At 43.1% G+C, this 25,835-nt stretch overlaps 1 protein-coding gene across 2 annotated transcripts in view; it reads right to left on the reverse strand.

Moving 5' to 3' along the window:
• Nucleotides 1–6,528: 6,528 nt before the first annotated feature.
• The window catches only part of LOC144599597 (glypican-5-like), a 450,059-nt gene continuing 430,752 nt past the window's right edge, over nucleotides 6,529–25,835 (reverse strand). For both annotated transcript variants that reach the window (XM_078410665.1, XM_078410666.1), the window contains one exon: nucleotides 6,529–11,193. In XM_078410665.1, the coding sequence (XP_078266791.1) occupies nucleotides 10,994–11,193 (200 nt within the window). In that variant the 3' untranslated portion in view covers nucleotides 6,529–10,993. The remainder of the gene's footprint in view (nucleotides 11,194–25,835) is intronic.

Raw genomic sequence — 25,835 nt, forward strand, 5'->3', positions numbered from 1 at the left:
CAGACCCTGGCGATTTATCTGCCTTCAGTCCCAACAGTTTACCTAACACCATTTCCTGACTAATGTGGATTCCCTTCAGTTCCTCCCACTAGATCCTCGGTCCCCTCATATTTCTGGGAGATTGTTTGTGTCTTCCTTAGTGAAGGCAGAACCAAAGTACTCATTTAACTGTTCTGCCATTTTCTTGATTCCCATTATAAATTTCCCTGTCTCTGAATGTAAAGGACTTACATTTGTCTTCACTAATCTTCTCCTTTTTACATATCTAAAGAAGCTTTTAGAGTCAGTTTTTATATTCCCCTCAAGCTTTCTTTCATGCTCTCCCCCCCCCCCTCTTAATTAACCCCTCTGTTGTCCTCCTCTGTTGTTCTAAATTTCTCCCAGTCCTCCGATTTGCTGCTTCCTCTGGCCAATTTATATGCCTTTTCCTTGGATTTAACACTATCCTTGATTTCCCTCGTTAGCCACGGTTGTGCTCCTTCCCCGTTTTATTTTTTTGCCAGACAGGATGAACAATTTTTGGAGTTCATCCATGCAGTCTTTAAATCTTTGCCATTGCATCACCACCGTCAACCCTTTAAGTATAATTTGCCAGTCTATCCTAGCCAATTCGCGTCTCATACATTCAACGTCTCCTTTCTTTAAGTTCACGACCCTAGTCTCTGAATTAACCGTGCCACTCTCCATCCTAATGCAGAATTCCACCATATTATGGTCACTGATGTCCAAGGAGCTTTGCGCAAGAAGATCGCTAACTAATCCTTCCTCATTACGCAATACCAACTCTAGGATGGCCTGCCCTCCAGTTGGTTCCTCCACATATTGGTTTAAAAAAAACTTCCCGTATACATTCCAGGAATTCCTCCTCCTCAGCACGGTTACCAATTTGGTTGGCCCAATCTATATGTAGATTAAAGTCACCCATGATAACTGCTGTACCTTTGCAACACACATTCCCTAATTTCCTGCATGATGCTATCCCCAACCTCCCTCCTGCTGTTTGGAGGTCTGTATACAACTCCAACAAGCGTTTTCTGCCCTTGGCAATATCGCAATTCTCCCCATACAGATTCTACAACATCCAAGCTAATGTCTCTGCTTGCTATTGCATTAATCTCCTCTTTAACCAGCAATGCCACCACACCTCCTCTTCCTTTCTGTCTATCCTTCCTGAGTATTGAAACATCCCATGATAGAGTTTAAGATAAATGGGCAATGCAGTACCAAACTAGCTCTCCCATCCCCTACAATTTACTACAGTGGTGAAGAAAGATGACCAAGTTCAAGCTTACGGAGAGGCAGCGTATATCAGTTGTCGTCAACCTAGACATCTAGATGACCTGTCCACCGCTACTGTGATCATCAAACCTTTTCTGCCCAGCACTGTACATTTGCCTAAGAACATACTAATGCTGCAACAAGGAGATTTCATTTAAATGTTTCCATCTCCCTCCCACTGTCATTACATTCCCTCTCCTACTCTCCTCTGAATGAAGGAAGCATGTGAGCAGATTTATTATCCCATCAGGAACCTCGATTTGAAGGGAGATGAGAATGCATTTGTTAAAACCGTGATTGTTAATTGTGGGAGTTAGAGCAGTAGATATGGGCTGAAGGTCTGGAAATATTTTTGCCCTTTGCTTTGAACCTGCATCATTTGGATGGAAAATATTGGTAACTGACCTTCAAAGTTTTAATAATCTGCCCTCTGTATGTGAGATCTGACTAATTACCAGTTCTCAACCAATTTTTCTCTGAGTGTGGTATAATATAATAGTGTGGTGCAGGAGTAGGCCATTCAGCCCTTCGAGCCAGCACCACCATTCAATGTGATCATAACAATGGAATGTTTTGGATGGGTGTATTCTTTCCTCCAGCATGAATAACAGAGTTTAGTTCATTCCCTTTGCAGATGCCAACAGGATTGTCTAACTGAGTGCATCTTAAACTGTACAGACTACACCTTAAACCATAGACCACCAAAATCCTCAGGGCTATTAGATAGAGTGATAGATCTATCATCCAAGAGTATCAAAGCACCATTGATTTTAGAATTGGATAGCCAGCATGAGGTGTAGATGTACGATGAACAATATATAATGTTAAATGGACATCCACTACCTCCTTCTGAGGTCTGAAAGGGAACCACATTCTAAAGTATTCAACCATATATTAATTATAACCATACATTAGCTCAGCCATTATACCAATTGATTGATATTTTTCAGGTCATTGCTAAGACCAATATTTGTGGCCCATTGTGTGGTTGTCAAGAAGGTAGTGATGAGTTACCTTCTGGAACATCTGCAGATCAAGGTCCACAAGGTACCAATCAACGCAATGAATGGATGCTGATAAATTTCCAAATCAGGATGGTGTGTAACCAGGATGGGAACTTGTAGGTGGCGGAATTTCCACACAGTCCACCATTTTGTATCAATCACACTTCCCAGGGTTCAGCTGGACCTTCTTATCTTGTCCTCGGCTTCAATCTCCCGTGTGAGGAATCCACTGCACTGATTTGAACTTACTTAATTCAAAGTCTTCAAAAGACCAATTTAATCAGCTTTTCTCTTCACGTTGTGCATTTGCTGTGGCACTCTGACTGACTACTCTCAAGAAATCCCCATCTGACTCTTGACAGTTGCTTTAAGCTCCCACCATTACTCCTCCAGTAGTCTAAATAGGAAATGATCAGTCAGCTGGCCCATAATACTGAACATCACCTTCTCTTGCACAATGCCACTGAAGTCTATTCACAGGATTGATGAGAAACTGAGAGCAGAGGCACAAATCTTCTGTAAAAAGTCACCATGTGGCACATTATCCTCAGCCCACATGTTCTCTTCCTTCCTCAATGGGTCAAACACATTCTAACTCAATGTGATTGTTTTATTGTTCAGTTAATTATAAACGCTCTCATAACCTTTCTGGGCCTTTTGCCAGCGAATCCATAAATTACTGTTTAGACAGAATATCAACATTGTGCAAGAGATTGGCTCTTCAAGGAAAAGGAATAATACCTCTTTATGGCTATTATTATATTCATTACACTATAGTTGATGTGCTCATTACTATGGGAATCAGGAAAGCCCACAGTGCTCTCCTATTCAAAGGAATCATGCCAGATCTGCACCTCAGTCTCATTTATCCACCTTTGACTCGTTGGATTCCATTACCGATCAAAAATCTATAGTTCTTTGGCCTTGAAGCGTCAGCATTGACAGACTTTGGGGGATACATGTCATAGATCCACTGGGTGGGACAGTGCTGCTGCTAATTGAGATGCTACCTCACAGCATGAGAATATAAACCATGGGATTATTGAATGTAGTATAAATAGGCGATTGATAGTCACTGTGGACCCGATGGGCTGAAGGGCCTGTTTTCACGGTGTATCTTCCAATGGTTCTCTGACACCATTCTTTGTATAGAAAAGTGCTCTTTGGTTTCACAGAGTAATGCAGCAGAGAAACAGGCCCTTGTGAAACAGGCCCACAGAAACTGTGCTGATCATCAAGCACGTACTTGCAGTAATTCTATCTGATCGTATTCCTTTCTTCCCACATTCCCATCAACTCTCCCCAGATTCTGCCCCTCAGCCACACACTGGGGGCAATGTACAGCAACCAATTAACCTATCAATCTGCAGGATATTGAGTTTCGGGAGGAAATCCCGCAAATCATTTGAGGGAAACACACAGAGTCACGGGGAGAACACACAAACTTAAAACAGACAAGAGGTTAGGATCAAATCCAAGTTAGATACAGAGACAATAGGTGCAGGAGTAGGCCATTCGAGACAGCACCGCCATTCAATATGATCATGGCTGATCATCCATAATCAGTGCCCCGTTCCTGCCTTCTCCCAATACTCCTCGATTCCACTAGCCCTAAGAGCTCTATCTAACTCTCTTTTGAATGCAACCAGTGAATCGGCCTCCACTGCCTTCTGAGGCAGAGAATTCCACAAACTCACAACTCTCTGTGTGAAAAAGTTTTTCCTCATCTCAATTCTAAATGGCCTACCCCTTATTCTTAAACTGTGGCCCCTGGTTCTGGACTCCCCCAACATCGGGAACATGTTTCCTATATGTAGCCTGTCCAATCCCTTAATAATTTTATATATTTCTATAAGATCCCCTCTCATTCTTCTAAATTCCAGTGAATACAAGCCCAGTCACTATTCTTTCATCATATGACAGTCCCGCCATCCTGGGAATTAACCTCGTGAACTTACGCTGCACTCCGTCAATAACAATAAGTTGTCGGAATTATGAGGCTATGGCTATGTTCGTAGCAGCAGAGTGCTACTTGGATACAGGTCCGGTGACAATCAATGTGCCATAATTAACCTTACATGGGATTCATCACTTAGGCCAGATGATCTCAGCACTGTAGCCATTAACCATAGTCAGGGCACCTACACTTAGAATATCACCACTTGTGATGGGGTCCTTGGTCAGTTGTCTAATATTGTATTCCAAAATAAAAACAGGAAATGCTGGAAACACTCAAGGATTATGCAGCGTTTGTAGAGAGAAAATCAGAGTTAACATTTCAGGATCAGGATTCTTTCGCATTGATGGGCTCAGACCTAAAATGTTAAGTCTACTTCTCTTCCCACAGATGCTGCCCGGCCTGCTGGGTATTTCCAACATTTTTCCATTTTTATTCCAGATTTCTAGCACCCTCATTTTATTGATTTAATTTGTTTAATCTTGCCACCCGTTCTTCATTACTCTGCCTTACGTATTACTGCTCGAGATGTATCTGCCTGGTGACCAGCTGGCGTTGGCAGATTGTCAATAATCCTGTCAAACACTGTCGATTATTCAGTGGGTCAGGCAGCATCTCTGGAGAAAGGGAATAGGTGATGTAAAGTAAAGTGAATGTATTTTTCAGTTCTGTTCTATACCTTTTCATACCTCTAGTTTCCCTCTCACTGACTCAGTCTGAAAAAAAGGTCTCGGCCTGAGACGTCACCTATTCCTTTTCTCCAGATGGTGCCTGATCCACTGGGTTACTGCAGCTTTTTGTGTCTATCTTTGGTTTAAACCAGCATCTGTAGTTCCTTCCTACACACTGTGGATTATTACCTGGGAGTGTTGTGCGAGGAGGAAGCTGCAGGCAATGTTGTCTCAGATCAGCATGGGAGGCCGATGTCAAGTGGTTGCCATGCAGCAAGGGTTTAGCACATGTAGGGGCAATGGGCAGCAGTGGTCAAAAATTCATTCAGGGGGACTGATTGATGGGAGAGTGGAACGTTGCAGGGAAGAAACTCTGCTCTAAAGCACAGCTTGCAAGGTCACCTTGGCACCACTGCAGAAATACGCCTCTCTCTTTTGGGTTGTGTATTTGATTTGATTTTCCAGTCATTTCTTCCATAGTTTTGGCAGAAATCGCTGATGTGTTGAAATGCCTTCTGGGGGTCTTAGAGAGCTCTCCGAACGTTTGTCTGACCACTTATCATATCAATGTCACAATCACATACATTGGCCCCATCTTGATAGATCTGATCTTTTCTCGACACGGGTCCTAGACGTGTCCGAATCTGAACAATTATGCAAATGAGCTTGAACCAGTGGATTGAATGTTGTTAATATCTTACCATCCCAGTTCTAATCCACATGGAATTTCTTTTGAAGTTGATAAAACTAACTACAAATCTGTAGACAAAGTATGAAGCGATGGCAAATGTGTTTAATAACTTCATATAGTCATAGAGAGATATGGCATGGAAACTATCCTTTTGGCCCATCTAGTCCATACTGACCATAAATCACCCATTTAAACTAACATCTTATTCCAGGAATCTGCCTCAGATTCTACTGTTCACCTGCACATGAGGGTCAATTTACAGTTGTCACTTAACCTAACAACATGCACATATTTGGTATGTGGGAGGAAACCAGAGCACCCAGAGGAAGCGCATAAAGTTGCAGGTAGAACGTGCAAACTCCAAGCATACTGGTCTCTGGTGCTGAGAGACTGTGGCTCAACTAGCTGAACCATTTTCTCCCTTTAGTCAGAAGGGAAGCTCTAATGCACCAATGAGACTTTTTCCATTTATCCTGAGCTTGAATGGAGGGTGAAAGAGTTACAGCTTCAGCAGGATCTTTCTGGCTCTAGACTTGTGCCGTGTAAGACCTGGTCTAAATTTACCATCAATGCATTGTAGACAGGAAGGGGACTCTGTGTAAGCTTGAGATGCAAGGCTGGCATCACACGTGTCCCCACCGAGTAACCCAATACCTAACTTGATCACTTTCTACTTGCATGCTGCTAGCTGCAAAATTATTCTTAATTTATTCCACTGTAAAGAAAATTCAAAGATTTACTGGAACATCTTGTATTAGAACAGGAGGCCAGGATCAAATGCAGGCATATTCATATTGTTTGTCTTTCTTTTGATTTTATAGCCAACATGCCCCATGAAACACTGAAATAGCCCTACAATTATGTTGTCAACCATCTTCTACAGGCCTCGTCTTTCTGGTAAAACTGATGCATATGTTTTAAATAATCTGTATAAAATAATTAATTTTATTGGCAAGATTGTTTTCATTGTTAAAAGTAGTTGTATAGACAGTCTTTTTTAATGCCAGAACTCATTGCGAGTACAATTGCAAAGCCAGTAAAGTTTCTGTGTAGCAGTGAAAGGAAAAAGTTTCTGCTCATTTATTGAAGCAAGTGTTTCTTTTTAACGTGTTACTCTTCCACTTCCTGTTTGTAATATGTAGCAAGTACAATTGTATCATTTCGTTTTAACGGAAACTCTTTTAAAGCTGCAATATACAATATTATAGTAAAACAGTGCAGTGTGTGCAGTCCACCATTTTTGGAATTAACTCAGCATGTGACCAAGTTGCTGTAGTCAAATGGAAACAGTCAGGCAAGAAAGAAAGACTTCCAAGATCTCAGGATTTCTCAAAGTGCTTTACTGCTGTTGAAGTATTTCTGAAGAGTAGTCACTGTTGTGCCAATTACAACATTTAAAACACACGTATAGACTGGTACATGGATTGGAAAGGTTGGAGGATTATGGGGCAAGCACAGGGAGGCAGGACTAGCTTGATTAGGTGATAGGACTGGACGTTGGGCCGAAAGGCCTGTGTCTGTGCTGTAAAGTTTTATGACTCAATATCAGAGGAGATATAGTGTAGACATGGAATCACAGGTGCTGTCATTTTGCATAAAACACAAAATGCTGGCGTTCCTTAGTGGGTTGGGCAGCATCTCTGGAAGACATGGATAGGTGACTTTTTGGGCCTGAAGAATGGTCTTGAATCAAAATGTCCCCTCTCCAGTTCCTCCAGAGATGCTTCCTGACCCATTGAGTTACTTCAACACTTTGTGAAATATACATTCCCTGCATTCTAGCAGGAGTTCCCATAGTATTTCTCAGGAACATGATAAAATAAAATGTGACCCCCCCAAGCTATATTAAGAGACTTGGTCTGAAAATGGTAGGTTTGAGGAAGTATTTAACATTGGATTGAAAGGCAGATAGATTTAGGGAGGAGATTCCATCTTTGAGTCTTGCTAATGAGAAGCATTATAAATCATCGTGCATAATGTGCCAACATAGAACAAAAACAAATACCTTAGAGAGTTGTCACCCATGAGGAAATGACAGGGGGTCGAAGCGACGTACTAATTTGGAACCAAAGATTAAAAAAGTTAAAACCAAGGCACTGTTTAACTGGGAGACAACGTACAAGTCACTTGACATGAAATGTCGAAGGGGATTTAAAATAAGGTCAAGGATTTTCATCAATCTGAAGATTGAACTGAGGACGAGAGTGGTAAGGAGCACTGTCCTCACATGAAGATAGTAACTGTGTAGCAGAAGACTACACCTTACTCTGAAGCTGGAGGGCTCCTTCATGAAACCACAGACTATCTTTCAGCCAAGCGTACTCCAATGAGAGCCTATGATTGTATGGAGAGTGCATAAATTAAGCTTAACCCAAAGGCCTTAAAGTATAACGCAAAGTGCTGGAGTAACTCAGCAGGTCAGGCAGCATTTCTGGAAAATATAGATAGGTGACGTTCCAGGTCGGGACCCTTCCTCAGACTGGTATTCAGCCTCAAAGCATGCCGAGCACTTGAACTGAAAAAAACACCTTTTTCTAAAGCAGATTGCCTAGCATTCCATCTTTTTTCAATAACTGAATGAAGTGATGAAGTAAAGCTACCAACATCTGGTGAAGCACTGACCACCAACATCTGGATGTCAGTAGGAGGTGGATGTGGAGTAGTGATACCATACAGGCGACTCAGCTTTGGCTGAGAAGCACTGCTCACCACCCGCATAGCGATGGGTTTGATCATCAGGGCGGTGAAGGCAACTGATCCTCTAGTGGGCAGGGATGCATTTCATTTTGGAGATCGTTGGCACTTTCAAATATGATAATAAAGAGGGCCCTTCCCATGCTCTACAGCTGGGGCAAGGATGGTGAGATGGGAAGGAGGAAGAAGGGTGTGAGCGTAGGGAAGAAGGGTTCCTGGTTGCTTCATCTACCATCTGCCCTGCACATGTGGCCAAGAAATACAAACTCCGCAGCATACAATTTTCGGCAACCCCTTAAATGTAAACTGCTGACTTTCCAAATAATAGACTGTGTATAGAATGGATAAATCAAAGAAGGAAAACATTTAGATTGAGCTTTTTTTATGACCTCAGAATTCAAAATAATCATAAGCAGAAGACATAGTTTAGAAGTCCCGTCACTGCCAGGAGTTTTCCTTTAATGTTAGGAGATCTGGCAGCCAAACTACTCCGTATTGGTTAAGGGGAAATTGGTGATTCAGAAGTTAGAGAAGAATCACCTGTTCTTTTTTGAACAAGACTGCCAGGGGCCTTTTATGTCCACCTGAAAGGTCAGATGTGGCCATTGTAAGGGATAGTGGCTCACGGAAATCAGGCTTGAGATGGGGCAGAATGCATGTGAACAGGACAGAATGAGAGTGAAAGGGCAGAGTGGTCTGAAGAGATGCTAGGCCTGAGGAGTGGCGGTGAGTGGAGTCGGGGCGGCACAGTAACACAGTGGCAGAGCAGTTGCCTTGCAGCGCCAGAGGCCCGGGTTCGATCCTGACTACAGGTGTCTGCATGGGGTTTGTACATTCTCGCTTGAGAACGCGTGGGTTTCCTCCCACATTCCAAAGGCGTACAGGTTTGTAGGTTAATTGGCTTCTGTAAGTTGTAAATTGTCCCTAGTGTGCAGGATAGTGCTGGTGATCACTGATCGGCACAGCCTCGGTGGGCCAAAGGGCCTGTTTCCGCGCTGTTCCTCTAAAGTCTAAAGTTGAAAAAGAGTGTGAAATGAGTGCGGCAAGCTGAACTGCAACACAGTTATCCCAGAAGCACCAATGTGATAATTATTGGCTATCAGGCGTCAGTTGATGAGATAACCATTAGTGCACTGGGAGAGGGATTAAAAAACAATAAACTTCTGATGTAGCATGGAATTGGTCTTCTTCCTGAAGGGCAAGTTCAGGTTACAAATAAAAACACTGTTTTCTTTCAACAAAAGAAAAAAGCATTTGACTGAAAACAATCGGCTATAGTTACCATAGACGTCAAAATCCAGGTGGAGACAGCAAATGGCCTTTGAGAAATCTGATCTGCAGTCATGTAAACATTGAATTTTTAAAAAATAAATGTATTAAACCCTGCCCCCTCTCCAAAAACTTGCCGTTAAAGGAAAGTCATCTTTCCAGTTCAACCGCCTCCATGTTTTACATGAGAGGTTTAGTTCTCCAGGAAAGGCTGTCTCTCCAATTGTGGCGGCACAGTGGCGCAGTTAGGAGAGCAGCTACCTCACCCTTCCAGCAACCCAGCTTCAATCCTGTCCTTACGTGCTTCCTGTGGCAGTTTGCACATTCTCCCTCTGACCACGCAGGCTCCCCCTGGCTGCTCCAGGTTCCTCCCACATCCGTAGGAGTCGGTAGATTAATTGACCTCTGTAAATTGCCCAAATGTCTAAACAAGCTGTTGGGTCAGTAGGTGTGTGTGCTTTTTTTTTTGAGGGGGGGGGGGATAGTTTTATGGAATGGGGGAGAATAAAATGGATGAGAGAAGCATTAGTGTAAAAATGGATGCTTTGTAGTCAAACACGAGTGGGCTGAAGGGTTTGCTTCGGTGTTATCTCTCTTTATGACTGCGTAGTTCAGAACAAAGTGATAGAAATTATAGTCAAGCCTGACCTTCGGGGCAAACTGGGAGGGGAGGATTGTCTTGCACATCCCCAACTTTGACTGATTGGATTAGGGGCCAACTCAGTTAAAGTCAAGACTGACCAACCTTAGAATTACGACCGGATCCATTTGCTCATGCGGCAATCCCATTTGTCAGCAGAACTTACTGTCTAATTATCATCAGTGTCAAATCCTGGCTGACTTGTCCCTGGCTCAGAAGTAATGAGGCCAAATAATGATACCTCAGACAACTATTCCGTCTGCCTTCCAGGGCATCAAAGATGAGGTCTTCCAGACCTCAGGCTCAGGACTGCACGTCATCGTATGCCTGTTCAGCAGAGGGGTGAGTGATAAATCATAGGGCGAGCTGTATAATTGCATGAAGATACCGCAATGCAAGATGGTACGTCAGGCCTTAACTAGTCGTGGGTTACACTGGGGGGAAAAAAAACAAATGCATTGCTTTGGAAAAGAACGTGCTGGGGGAAGGACATTTGTACACAAAGTTTATGCTCAAAAATGATTACGTATTTGTAGTCTGGCAGATAGCTTACCTCTAAATCTAGTTTTTTTTTACAAACTATATACAGGTTTCACGTGATTTTTTTTGTTCAAACAGAACTCCTCTAGAACAACGGGTTGCTATAGTATATTGCAGCTCTCAACTATATTACAAGAACACAGATCCTAAAGCATCAGCTGACCTCCAATAAGCAAAAAAAAAAGCTGCATGATGATTGTAATATTGGATAAATAAAGGCAGGCTGCTGTAGCCACGTTGCATCGCAGACTATAACAGCCAGTGACACAACAGCCCCAGTATTGTGAGCATGGTGATGGATAGCAGGCTGCAGTGACTGGAGGCCGCTCCCGGTTTGCTCCGTGCTGGGCCACTGGGTGAGAAGCTTGGCGGTGTCACCTTGGTTCCCTTCAGAGTGGGGGCTACAGCTGGGAAAATCTTGTCTTTTGCCCACCGGTCTTCTGGCGTGTCTGTGGAGAAGAAAGAGACAAAAAGGGGCCTGTTACCATCGTTTAGTAAGGCTGCGCTTATTTAGAGTGGCAGAGCAGACGGCATGAAAGCTGTAAGAAAGAAATTGGCATCGTTATCATAGCAATAACAGGTAATATCTGCAAGGTGTTAGCGCCATGTGAGCCACTACAGCTCTAAGCCTTTACTATGTGGAATGTCTGACCCAATCTACACCATGTTCTTACCAGGCACCAATGACTACGATGTGTGACACTTGGAAAACTCTCGCCGACCCTGATGGACTTCCTACAAAATTCAGCATCCTCCGGTGAATCCCAACACACGGAAGAAGAGACTTAAAGGCACAGAGCCTGAAAAGGGGAAGTTTTTTTTACATCAAAACTAATGCTTGTCCAAAGTGGTACACTTGATCAATCCATTCTTCCCCACTTAAAGGAAAATTCAACTAACCTTCCTTTGACAGGTACATGGATAGGAAAAGTTTAGAGGGATACTGGCCAAAAGCAGGCAAATGGGACTGGCTCAGGTGGGCATCTTGGTCGGAGTGTATGAATTGGGCCTTGTTTCCACCTACAACTTTATAACACTATTAATGACATAGATCCTCTCAATCTGAACCTTCAGTTCACTACTTTTCTTCATGTTATGCTTCATAGAATGAGCTTTTACCATTAGCGATGGCCTTTAGAAGAGCATACAAATCAGTGCCCTTAGATCGTTGACTAAAGCATTTAAGTGGAACATGTGCTGGAACAATCACTGGCAATGTCGTGGTGCTGATGAACACTCAGAGCAGTGTTGTTTTGGAGCATTGTTTACACCTACTAAACGTTATTGGACACTAGTGGGTTCCACGTAACAACAGCAGCATTACTCATAAAGCCTGAAGTTACCAATGGTGAGAGAGCGTTAGGACATTTCTATGCCGAGAAATCAACAGCACAGTTTAGAACACAGAAACAGAACATAGGAAAAAAAACTGCAGATGCTGGTTTAAATCGAAGGTAGACACAAAATGCTGGTGTAACTCAGCGGGTCAGGCAGCATCTCGGGAGAGAAGGAATGGGTGGCGTTTCGGTTTGAGACCCTTCTTCAGACTGATGTCAAGGGAGGGGGCGGGACAAAGATAGGATGTAGTCGGAGACAGGAAAACTAGTGGGAGAACTGGGAAGGGGGAGGGGATAGAGAGGGGGAAGCAGGTCCAACCTCATCTATTGTATCCGCTGTTCCAGATGTCAACTTCTCTACATCGGCGAGACCAAGAGCAGGCTCGGCGATCATTTCGTTGAACACCTCCGCTCAGTCCGACTCAACCAACCTGATCTCCCGGTAGCTTAGCACTTCACCTCCCCCTCCAATTCCCAATCTGACCTTTCTGTCCTGGGCCTCCTCCATTGTTAGAGTGAGGCCCAACGCAAATTAGAGGAACAGCACCTCATATTTCGCTTGGGCAGTTTGTACCCAGCGATATGAACATTGACTTCTCTACAGGTAGTCCCTGCTTCCCCTCTCTATCCCCTCCCCCTTCCCAGTTCTGTCACTAGTCTTCCTGTCTCCGACTACATCCTATCTTTGTCTCGCCCCCTCGCCTGACATCAGTCTGAAGAAGGGCCTCGACCCGAAACGTCACCCATTCCTTCTCTCCCGTGATGCTGCCTGACCCGTTGAGTTACTCCAGCATTTTGTGTCTAACATAGAAAGATAGGTGCAGGAGTAGGCCATTCGGCCCTTCGAGCCAGAACCACCATTCAATATGATCATGACTGATCATCTAAAATCAGTACCCCGTCCCTGCTTTTTCCCCATATCCCTTGATTCCTTTAGCCCCAAGAGCTAAATCTAAATCTAACTCTCTCTTGAAAACAGTTTGAAGAGAAAAAAACAATCCAAGGGAAAATACAGAGCAGATAATGAAACAGAAGCTTCATAATATGCTGATCATGTTACACAGTGAATGGCAATCCAGAACCACAAGTATATTTGCTCCAGGAAAGCTTTGTGAAAGAGCCAAATGGAAGCAGGAAGAGCGACCAATAAAAAAATATAGAACCGCAAAATTCACAGTGTATAAGCCAGTCATGTACAATGGGAAGAAAAGGAGTCTTTATGATAAAGATACAAATAATCATATTGCATTTAAGAGTACTTGATCTTAATCCCAATGAAAATCAATTCATGATGATATATTTTAGTTCCACAGCCTATTGAGCCAATTGAGTACAACTACATCAGTCAAAAATTGCTATGGCACATATTAATCAAAGTCCATGTCAATAATAGTAAGTTGTGAGGCAGTTTGTCTCCCTGTCCCCATTCGACTGAGTCAGAGAACCTATGCCAAATATTTATCTCTGTATTCATCACCACAAGATCTGCAGATTTATTTCCCAGCAGGACCTTACTGCACAATTAATCCTATAAACAAAAACAAGGCCAGCTCTGTGGTAATAATTGGCAAAAAGCGAACACACACATATGTACTCATATTACCATGAATGGCATGGAAAATAAGTGAAGTTCAGGAACAGCCCAATTCCTATTCAATATCAACATGCCTTTACTTACTGTGTCATGATAACGTGTAGTATGATGGTAATGACTACATTTTAGCACAACAGTTGTAATATTTCATTCTTCCTCTCTCTTTTATGCTAAGTGTTAGCTTGTTTAATTTGGAAGAAATTACACTTTTATGAAGCAAAAGACAAAATGCTGGAGGAACTCAGTAGATCAGGCATGATGCATGGAGGGAAATGGATCAACAACATTTCGGGTCGGGTCCATTCTTCAGATTGATAGAGTAGGGGAAGAAAGCAGGAGAGGAGGAGAACGGAGTGGGGAAAAGACCAGCAAGTGATAGGTGGATACAGGTGATGGAAAATTATTGACAGATGGGTGGAGCCTTCTCCTCATATCTCTTAAAGGCTCAGGTTTTTTCTCGGATTGGTCCCAGCCCATTGTCTGCCTTTGCCCAATGGTCCTTTCCTCATAGGGGCAATGGCTAATTAGTTGACCATGGAAGCATTGCTGTCACATCCAACCATGTTCCCACCTTGCTTCTAGTGAGTGTCAGAGAATAGCAGGCAGTAGTGAAAACGATAGCTGAACTTTCCTCTTTAATGTTACTAAAGGCAATGATTGAGCTTGAAACATTGGTGGCATTCTTGGATGAGAAGCCCTTTACAAATCATGGTCTTACTCATCTCCATCCCTTTGAAACCAACGTCTCCAGCACCACTGCCTCATTGAGAAAACTCTTCAATCCCCTCAACCTCCTCTTCAAATTCGAGTAGTTTGCAGTTATCACAGCATTCAAATAGAAACATAGAAAATAGGTGCAGGAGGAGGCCATTCGGCCATTCGAGCCAGCACCGCCATTCATTGTGATCATGGCTGATCATCCACAATCAATAACCCGTGCCTGCCTTCTCCCCATATCCCTTGATTCCACTAGCCCCTAGAGCTCTATCCAAATCTCTCTTAAATCCATCTAGTGATTTGGCCTCCACTGCCCTCTGTGGCAGAGAATTCCACAAATTCACAACTCTGTAGGTGAAAAAGTTCCTTCTCACCTCAGTTTTAAATGGCCTCCCCTTTATTCTAAGACTGTGGCCCCTGGTTCTGGACTCGCCCAACATTGGGAACATTTTTCCTGCATCTAGCTTGTCCAGTCCTTTTATAATTTTATATGTTTCTATAAGATCCCCTCTCATCCTTCTAAACTCCAGTGAATACAAGCCTAGTCTTTTCAATCTTTCCTCATATGACAGTCCCACCATCCCAGGGATCAATCACGTGAACCTACGTTGCACTGCCTAAATTACAAGGATGTCCTTCCTCAAATTAGGAGTCCAAAACTGTACATAATTTGAGGAAGGACATCCTTGTAATTGAGGCAATGCAGCGTAGGTTCACGAGATTGATCCCTAGGATGGCGGGACTGTCATATAAGGAAAGATTGAAAAGACTAGGCTGGTATTCACTGGAGTTTAGAAGGATGAGAGGGGATCTTATAGAAACATATAAAATTATAAACGGACTGGCCAAGCTAGATGCAGGACAAATGGTCTGAATCTGTTCTGAACACTGTTCTCCTTGATGAGGGAATCTTTATTCATCCACCATTATCCATTGAACCATTGACCCATTGAACCCTGATCCCTTCCATTGTCCATCATATGACCCTTCTTCTATGCCTCTCTTGTTAACCAGCTCCACCAACTTCACTCTTACCCATCTGAATCTTGCCAGAGTATCACACAAAATCCTATCACTGGAGACTTGAACTCCATCAGTTTCCTCAAGCTGAACCTGCCCAGCAACCCTTCCAATTTTGAGTTAACTTTACAGCTCTAAATCCATCAGAAGACTGCCATAACATTGCCTTTTTGGCTTTGCACTTCCAGAGAGGAATTCTTCCCACCTGGAATCTGCCCACCTGGGTTCTTCTTAGGCCTCCTCGGTCATGGCTGACCATGGGTGATGCATCCTATTGGCTGCTTGCTCCACACCTCGGCTAGAGCAGCGTCGCTTGTGGCTGAAGAGACCAATGCGGGAGTGACAGTCTCTGGGTTCATGGAATTCTTACTATTTTGCTCGGACCTCAAACCTACATCTGCTTTAAGTTCTGATTTATGCGTTGTGAGTTTTCAAAGCTGTTAAAAGTAATCTTTTGTTTCTGTAGATATTAAGCTAACATTTAATTCAAAACACACCCTTGAAACCTTTGCAAGATTTTATTGCAATCGCAGAATTAATTCATTTGCAAGCTGTAATTATACTTTATTGTACCGAGGCTTGATGATATCCAGTAGGCTGCATGAAACAAGAGCTGTTTAGATGAGTTTATCAAGATCTCACACTGATCTCACTGCGATAGACGATGATGTTAAAGCAGCAGTTATCGGGATGTCTGAACCACTAATAGAGAATTGAAATCCCATTTTAGGTCCTTGAAAATTTCAATGCACTTATTTAAAAATGTGGTGGCATGGTTAAAATATAGTGGAGCTGCTGCCTCACAGTACGAGCGACCCGAGTGCCTCCAGTGCTGTCCGTGTGGAGTTTGCACATTTTCCCTGTGACCTTGGTAGGTTTCCATGCGGTTTCCTTTCACATCCCAAAGTACATTGGTGTGAAGGTGAATTGGGCAGTGTAAATTGTCCCTAGTGTGTAGATAAATTGTGGAATCTGGGGGAAGCAATGAGAATATGGAAAGAATAAAATGGGGATTAATGTAGGATTATTAATGAAAAACACTTTGTGTCGACTTGGAGACCCCCATAGGTTCTGTTACTGTGCTGCATGTCTTTCTTTACTTTGGAAATTAAGAATAATGGGGTATTATCCTGAGCTTTCCCTTCCCCGGTCCCTGTCTCAGAATGAACAAAATAGTTGCCACCTGATTCCTAATTCTCAATCACTAATTGTTTTCCAAAACCAGTAAGACCGAGAGAAACAGTATTCATGGAAACGTTATTTCCTTCATTCCAGTTTAATTTATTAAATGTCAATTTGTGTCTTTAGGGAGATGGGTGTATAAAATCATGAGAGGAATAGATCGGGTGGATGCATAGAGTCTCTTCCCCACAGTAGGTGAATCGAGGACCACATGAAATAGGTTTAAGGTGACGGGGAAAAGATTTAATAGGAATCTGAAGGGTAACTTTTTCACACAAAGGGTGGTGGGCGTATGGAACAAGCTGCCAGAGGAGGAAGTTGAGGCTGGGACTATCCCAACATTTAAGAAACAGTTAGACAGATATATAGATGGGACAGGTTTGGAGAGATATGGACCAAACGCGGGCAGGTGGGAATAATGTAGCTGGGACATTGTTGGCCGGAGTGGGCAAGTTGGACCGAAGGGCCTGTTTCCACACTGTATCACTCTATGACTCTGACTACGGGAAGGCAGAGGGAATGAGGGCAAATTTTGAGGGCAATAAGACTGCGGCGGCTTGCCTGCAGTCCGTCTGTCTTTTGTGTTTTTTGTTGTTTTTGTCTGAATTGTAGTTTTAATATGATGTAGTGTTGTATGTTATGTTTTTGGGGGGGGGGGGGGTGGGAGGGAACGGGAACTGTAACATTATCTCTCCCGAACGGAGACGTGACCTTTGTTTCTGTGTCGTGTCTCCGTTCCCGTTGCGGCCTACCACCGGCCATGCACCTGGGACCACCTGGGGCTCTGGTTCGTAGAGCCCGCGGCCCGGACTCACCACCTGCGGCGCTGGCTGCCTGCGAATGCTGCGGGAGCGGCTGCGACTCGTCTCCGGAGGCTCCGGTGCGGGCCGCGTGGACGTCGGAAGCCCGCAGGCCCCTGGATGGGGGCCGACATCGGGAGCTCCGGCAGAGGCAGCGTGTTCGCCCGCCCCGAATCGCGGGGCTTGGGTCGGCCCGCCACGGACCTTTCACCACCCGGCGCGGCCTGAAATAGGCCGTGGACCTTTCACCGCCAGCGGGGGCTTCAATATCGGGAGCCCCGACCGCCCCGACGTGGCAACTCCAACAGCCTGACCGCGGGACAAGACGGCAGGGGAGAGAAAAAGACATTTTTGGCCTTCCATCACAGTGAGAAGGGACTGGAGGAGACTCACTGTGATGGATGTTTCTTTTTGTTTGGTGTTAGTTGTGATTGTATGTGTTATTGCATTTTTATTGATTAATCTTATTGGTCTTATTGTTTAACTGCGGGTAATGTTTCATTTTACTACACATTTATGTGTATGTAACAAATAAACGACTATTGACTATTGACTATTGACTATTGACTTCTGGTTAAATTATCCATCTATGAGAATTAGACTGGAAGGAAGGGAGTGGACTGGATCATTCAAAATAGTAGAGGCAAAGGGTGCTTTGGTCGTGAGGGATTGGGAAGTTTACATGCTGGGCCCAAGCCTGTTTCTGTGATGCGTGACTATAAAACTGCTGATGAGCACATGTTCCCAACTCTAAAGACAGTCCATAGCTACTTTCGACAATCCATTGACACTGATCTTCTCATTGCCCACACTAAAAGAAAAAGGACAAGAGGTAGAAGAAGCAAAGTGGCGTAAAAAAGTAAAAGAAAGTCAGAATCGAAAAACAAGAGAGACCATACTCACTGACTTCACATTGCAGTGCAATAAAGACTGAATAGTATGGGCTGCATATGTTCTATGCAGACATCTAAACATAGCACAAAAAGTAAGGAAATTTGTGTTTGGTAGATTATTTCTTTGTTGTAACAATGCTTCTTGGCAATAAATCTTATACCGTTGGAAAGCCTGTTTATTTCCCTTTTAAATGGTGCCACATTTGTAAGGAACATGCATTTGTGGGATGAGCAGCAGAGCTGAGTATATGGGTTGAGCCCATGAAAAATTTGCCAAATCTTCTCTGCCAATGCCAAACAGCTTATCCTGCTGTTGCTATTGACTCTTGTTTTGAGCTTCTGGTACCCCCAGGTGCTGACAATCAGGTGCCTGATTGGCAGCATCTGTGAGCATGGGCCCTGCTACAGTGGTCAGTAGGTGTCTGCTCCAAGAATCAGCATGCCACGTTTGACTGATCTGGATAGGGCCCGTGCGATAGGGCAACTTCAAGCTGGTGTTCCGCAAAACTAAGTTGCGGCATTATTTGGAGTGAGCCCTAGTACCATCTCCAAAGTGAAGGCCAAGTTCCATATAACGGGGGATGTCAGAGACAGGCCGCGAAGTGGGCGTCCCAAGAAGACGACACCCGAAGAAGACCGTTTCCTCACCCTGTCAGCACTTAGGAACCGTAGGCTGTCTTCTACAGATTTGCAGTCAAGGTTTGCCCTTCACCATCAGGCCCGTTTGCGCTGGTGTCGGCAACACGTGCACTGGAACCTGAACATGTGGAGGAACGTTATGTTCAGCGATGAGTCCAGATTCTGCCTACGGCAGTTGGATCATAGGGTCAAAGTGTGGAGAAGACGCGGAGAACGCTATGCTGATTGCTGCACCGATAGGGTAACATCTTTTGGTGGAGGCAGTGTGATGGTGTGGGGCGGCATCTCCCTCACTGGAAAAACGAGGCTTGTCATCATTGGAGGCAATCTCAATGCAGAGATATCGAGATGAGATTCTGCAACCAGTGGCAATCCCATATCTCCACAGTCTGGGACCGAACTCTATCCTCCAAGATGACAATGCTCGCCCCCACAGAGCAGGGTTTCTCAGAGACTACCTCCAGAATTTGGGAGTGGAGAGGGTGGAATGGCCTGCCAGCAGTCCTGACCTCAACCCCATTGAACACTTGTGGGATCAGCATGGGCGTGCTGTTCGTGCCAGAGTGACCAACACAACCACATTGGCTGACTTGCGACAAATGCTGGTTGAAGAATGGGATGCCATCCCACAACAGTGTGTGACCAGGTTGGTGACCAGCATGAGGAGGAGGTGCCAGGCTGTTGTGGCTGTGTATGGTTCTTCCACACGCTACTGAGGCTCCTGTTTATTAAATGAATAAATTGTTAAATTGCCAATATGTCTTGTTTCTTCAGACTTCAATCATCCAATCCACCAAACAACACCGAACAAGAGTCAATGGCAGAATAAGCTGTTTGGCATTGGCAAAGATTTGGCAGATTTTTCATGGGCGCAACCCACATACTCAGCTCTGCTGCTCATCCCACAAATGCATGTTCCTTACAAATGTGGAACCATTTAAAAGGGAAATAAACAGGCTTTCCAACGGTATAAGATTTATTGCCAAGAAGCATTGTTACAACAAAGAAATAATCTACCAAACACAAATTTCCTTACTTTTTGTGCTATGTTTATATACTAAAACTCTCGTTTGTTTGTTTGTTTGTTTGTTTGTTCCTGAACTACAGCAAAAACGGTACATGATAGCGCAACAATTTTACGCTTACCTTACTCACTGCTAACGGAAGAGGTTTTGTTGGAATCGGTGTTATATTTTTAAAGTTATTCACATTTCAAAGTTTAAAGGGGGGAGGGAGGGGGGAGTGGAGGGAGGATAAGGAGGGTTAAGGGGGATGGAGTGGTGGCGGGGGAGAGGGGGGAGGAGGAGGAGGAGGAGGATGAGAGGGGAGGAGGGGGAAGGGAGGAGGAGGAGGGAGGGGGAGAGGAGAGGGTGCTGCACCAATGCAGGAGAGGTCCACTTGGTCTATATATACATAAACACAGAGAGATATCTTTGAACATAATACACTCCTATACTTTAACGCTGCTGTAATTCTATGCAGAGGTTTGAGGCAGAAGCTTGAAGGACTCAACTCATACACCCATTAATCAAGAAGGGTCTCGACCCGAAATGTCACCCATTCCTTCTCTCCCAAGATGCTGCCTGACCTGCAGAGTTACTCCAGCATTTTGTGAATAAATCAAGTTACCCATCTTCTGTCACAGTCTGCTGCATTCTCCTGCCCAGCCATTACTGCTTGGTTCCAAGCTACTTACTTCCACCATCGAACTGCTTCAATTCCATTCCAAGGTTATTTTTAGTGGTTGACAAGGACATTGAACCGTTGAGTAGATTATGCTACGAGAATAACAAAAAGTAACTGGAATTTTCTTTTATTTTTTTACTCATCCTTGCAGGAAAATAAACTCAAAAAATCTTTTAATCCATATATCAAAATTATTGAAGGTTCTGTTTATCCTGAATATTTATTGTTGTCCTTATTTACCAATAGATATCAGTAATTTACTGATCATGGTGTAAGGGTAATGACACTTTTACTACCCTGCTACAGCATAACCATTCTAATCTCTAATTCTTCAAACTCCATGTCACATATTGTTGAGGGAGAACTGAAGGTCTAGCTTTGCAATGTAGGTGGAATACTCATGCTATAATTGTGTGCTTGCTTCGATGTGGCAAGCGTGTTTAGATTTTAGACTTTCGAGATGCAGCATGGACATCAAGCTCTTCAGCCGAGTCCATGCCGACCAGCAATCATCCAGAACACTAACATCATCCTACACACTAGGGACAATGTAGTACAATATTACTGAAGCCAATTAACCTACAAACACCATATGTCTTTGGAGTGTGGGAGGAAACCGGAGCACTCGGAGAATACACGCAGTCACAGGGAGAACGTACAAATTCTGTACAGAGTGTTGCCTATGTTATGTCAAATGTGTGACCTCAAAAAACTCAATTGGCCAACTGCATTAACTTCCCTGGTGTAAAGTTGTGAAAGGAACATTCTGATTGTGGCCTGTCATGTGTTACAAAATCCTATATACGGTTTGCCATGTAACATATTTGAATTTCTGTAGTCTTGGATGAGAGTGCAAAGACTAAAAATTACTGCCCAAATCAAGCAATCAAGACAATGTGCAAGTTTAGAAACTAAGATCCTGTGCTCACTACTTTCATTAATTAAACCAAAAAGGATTCAAACAGTTCAGCAGTAGAAGGGAGCAATTCTTTGCCTTGGGAGCTTGAATACAAATCTTCTGAATTGGCCTTTTGGGTTTAGATGATCCAATTGTCTGATTTATCTAATGATGAACTAAGTATTAATGTAGGATGGACCAGTATCTGATACAAGCAAAAATGACAAATGATTATTTCTGTTTTATATACACAGGATCTTAAAATACTCCAAAACATGGAAGTATAAATGATTACTTTGAAAGACAAAAGTGAATTCTTATGTACCTGATTGAAATGGTTTTTTGTTTGCTTGAAAGGACATAGCAGTAGAAACAAATTCAAGATCATGTGCCATGCTCCATATAAATACTAAGAAAGTGGAAAAATAATATTTGGTCGAAAATGGTTCCATCGCCAGTCTGGCACATAATCTTCACAATTTATTATATCCTTTGTAGAAACCCTGTAAAGCTCCAGCAAGTAAGAATTTCATCGTTCCGATTCATATCTGATGCATATGACAAATAAACACTTTTGAATCCCTTGAAACGGGCCATGTATCTGTTAGTTGAAGGGTGGTGGGTGTATGGAATGTGCTGCCAAAGGAGGTAGTTGAGGCAGGGACTATCGCGATGTGTAAGAAGCCATTAGACAGGTACATGGATAGGATAGGTTTAGAGGGATATGGGGCAAACACAGGCAAGTGGGATTAGTGTAGATCAGACATGTTGGTCAAAGTGGGCAGGTTGGGCCGAAGGGCCTGTTTCCATGCTGTATGTCTCTATGACTATAAAGTCACTTCACATTCCCAATATAAACTCATTGTTTATCTTGTTTCCACAGGGATTAATTCAGGTGAATAGATTTTTTCGTCCAAGGGATAAGCCAGATAAACTAATCTGGAATTAGGAATAGTGGGTTACATTTCCAGTTGACGAAGGAAGGACTAGAAGAAGCTTGAGTTCTGCTTTAACATCAGCAGGGACCAGCTGGACTGAATGGCATGTTGGATCTTTCTCACATGTTTCTGAATTGCTTCCAATATATAATTCGTTGTATCTCGGAAAAATATATTCACTATTTCTTAGAATATCCACTGCTTTTCCAGAATATTATTTAACTCTTACTCACTATATATTCACTGGTTTTCTTTACATATCACCTCAAAGATCCCACTGTGTTGCCTGAGCAATCTCACTGTTCCCCTTGTACATGGCCTATTTAATGGAGATCCAAGAGACGGCAGATGCTGGAATTTGGAGCAACGAACAATCCGATTGAGGAACTCAACAGGTTGAGCAGCCTCTGTAGGGGGAAAGGAACTTTTAACATTTCAGGTCAAAACTCAGCATCATGCACCTACCAGGATGTTTGTCATACATTATCATTGACGGAACAATGAAACTCTTCCTTGCAGCAGCTTAACAGGCTGAACACTATGCATTTCCTAACACTGTCCTTATAATGCTACATTATATCTGCCATATAATTTTACCTTTTACTACAAAACAAAAGCGACCATTTCCCACCTGAGTGGTCTACCGGACGTGGGGCCATTTGGGACATTGTGAGAATGCGAAGAATGTAATAGTTGGGATGGCAAACCAGAGCAGATTCAAATGTTTCTTTTGTCCAATTGTTGAACAATTTGCTGACACTCACTCCCTTGGTTCATAATTAAAACTGACTCCCAGCGGACATAGCACAGAAAGCAGAAGAGGTGGAGAGAAGAAAATTGGACAAGTGGGAGGAGGTTATTAGAACATGATTGTGCCATTGAAAAAATGTAACTGCTTAGCTTCGACCCAGTGTTCGAGAGGGTAGCTTGCCAAGTTTGAGATTCTGGTGGCAAGTTTAGTTATCTCCTAAATATTGGTTGTTAATTCCCAAAAATGGCTACTCTAGAAAATTGGGCCAAATTAAGAGCCATCTTCTTGCGTGGAGAAGAATGATTGAGGTGGCTTGTTACTCTGTGATGGTGGAGAAGGTTGTAATATCACGGTGACCTGTCAAATCCCTTGTTATCATATGTCAAAAATTAGCATCATATGTTGTAAGCTGCCATGACTAGTCAAGCTCAAAGGGTTAGGAACTCTTTGAGTTACAGTCACTAGGAAAAAGGATACACTGTTAGGTATTTGATTTGAGAATTTATTTTTTATTTTTAGAGATACAGCGTGGAAACAAGCCCTTTGGTCCACCGAGTCCATGACGACATTGATCACCTATACACTAGTTGTAAGCTATTCTGGCCTACACTCAAGGGGCAATTTATGAAGCCAATTAATCGGAGCACTCAGGGGAAACTCACATGATCACAGGGAGAATGTATATGCTCTGCACCCATGGTCAGGATCGAATCTGGGTCTCTGGCACTGTGAGGCAGCAGGTCTATCATTGCATCACTGTGTCACCCTTTCAACGCATTCATGGGATTTGCTATGTTTATGGCGTTAAGATGTTTGTGGGACCTTGGGTTGTAACAGTGATAATACCTCAGAAGTATTTCATTGTCCGCAAGCACTTTGGTATGTTCTTGAAGCTATGAACATGTGGATCACACCAAGTTGTCAAGAGATATTCAACTTTATCATAGAAACCATTTAGAGCAGAATTAATCTAATAGGAGACAATAATAACACATAAACCATGAACATTTCTTGCAAATTGAAAACTCGAACGAAAGACCCAACATTGCTGGATACTGCTAAAATAAGTTGAGATGAATCAAGAAGTTAATCTTGGGTTTTAAATTATCTGTAAAGTTGCAAGCGTGAGCGTAATCTTGAAGACCTCCCAAAGCAGTTCACAACCAATGAACCACTCTTGAGGTATAATCACTTCATTGGTTGTAAGGCCCAGTCAGAAGGTTGTGAGTTTACTCTCCCCCAGAGAGACGTGCAGATAATCGAGGTCAACAGTCCAGCTTCCCATGATGGTCTGCTGCATTATCAAAGAGATGTTATACTGAGCTGCCATCTACTCTCCCAGTTAGACACCTAAGTCCCACATTTATGGAGCGGGACATAACTTGATGACCAGAGCACTGTTTTTTTTAAAAAAAGCATAGTTAAAGCAGATTGCCTATTGTGGTGTTTGTGGGACCTTGGCTGCAATGCTTCCTACGTTGTAATAATGACTGTACTTCAAAAGTATTTCATTGTCTGCAAGCACATTGGCATGTTCTTGAAGCAATGAAAGGTACACTACAACTGGAAAGTTTCCTTTTCTTTGGCATGAATGTGCTGAAATCAGAATTGCGGATGCCCTATGTTTTGCCTGGGAAGGATATTGAGGTTTGATTAGCTCATCCCAACAGATTGTCACTGCACACTTTGAAGAACAATGGAAATACAAGCTGTTTGAGAAGGGTCTCTACTTGAAACATCACACATTCCTCCTCTCCAGACATGCTGCCTGTCCCGCTGAGTTACTCCAGCACTTTGTGTCTCTCTTCGGTGTATAACCAGCAGTTCCTTCCTACACAGCTTCCGGTTTTTGATGGTCATCTCTAGTTAACCTCCAAGATGGAATAAACTTTGAAAACTTTTGCATGAAGCATGCATTTCAGAGAGGGGAGTGAATCCAAACTTTGAGGAGAAGGGAAAAGGGTTAAAAGGAAAAGGATGCAGCCTCTGCTAGTGAGAAGCAGACTGATGATCACAACCTGGACCAGTTTCTCATAAAGGACCACTCATTTTGTACCCAAGAGATTGTTGCCCCATCATGGTGGGTTGGATCAGGCATGCATAACCATAAGGTCAAAAGATTCTTCAACCCTTCACCACAACCTCCGTGTAACCCTACCCACACGATGAACATTAGAGTCCACTGATCATGGAGAGAGTTCCATCAAATCAACGACATCAATAGGAATTTAATTGTCCCACCATTAAGCTAGTTTGGAAGGAAATGTGATGCCTTTATGAGATGCAAGTGAGGATTTTTTAAAAGCCATTGATGTAATTTACCGTTAAATCACTCTGTTGAATGCTTTTATACTATTCCTAAGTCCCTTACAGGCTTCTCTTGTTATTTCCCATTGCAATGAACACAGCATGACCCTGTAGCAAACTACATCCATTGCAATCCATCCTGCTGACTCCAGCACTTCCAGATCATCTGATTAAATTAAGGTCTCTCTTAGGTAAATCTATCTCCCTTTCCCAGACAATCAAGTTCTGGCTTGAAATTCAATTGCTTGCATTAAATCAGTTTGACAAAACAAAATATTACTTCAGTTGCTCCTTTGTATTGCTCCAATCTGAACTCAAAATTCTTGGAT

The sequence above is a fragment of the Rhinoraja longicauda genome, chromosome 13 (genome assembly GCF_053455715.1).
Source record: "Rhinoraja longicauda isolate Sanriku21f chromosome 13, sRhiLon1.1, whole genome shotgun sequence".
Taxonomy (NCBI): Eukaryota; Metazoa; Chordata; class Chondrichthyes; order Rajiformes; family Arhynchobatidae; genus Rhinoraja; species Rhinoraja longicauda.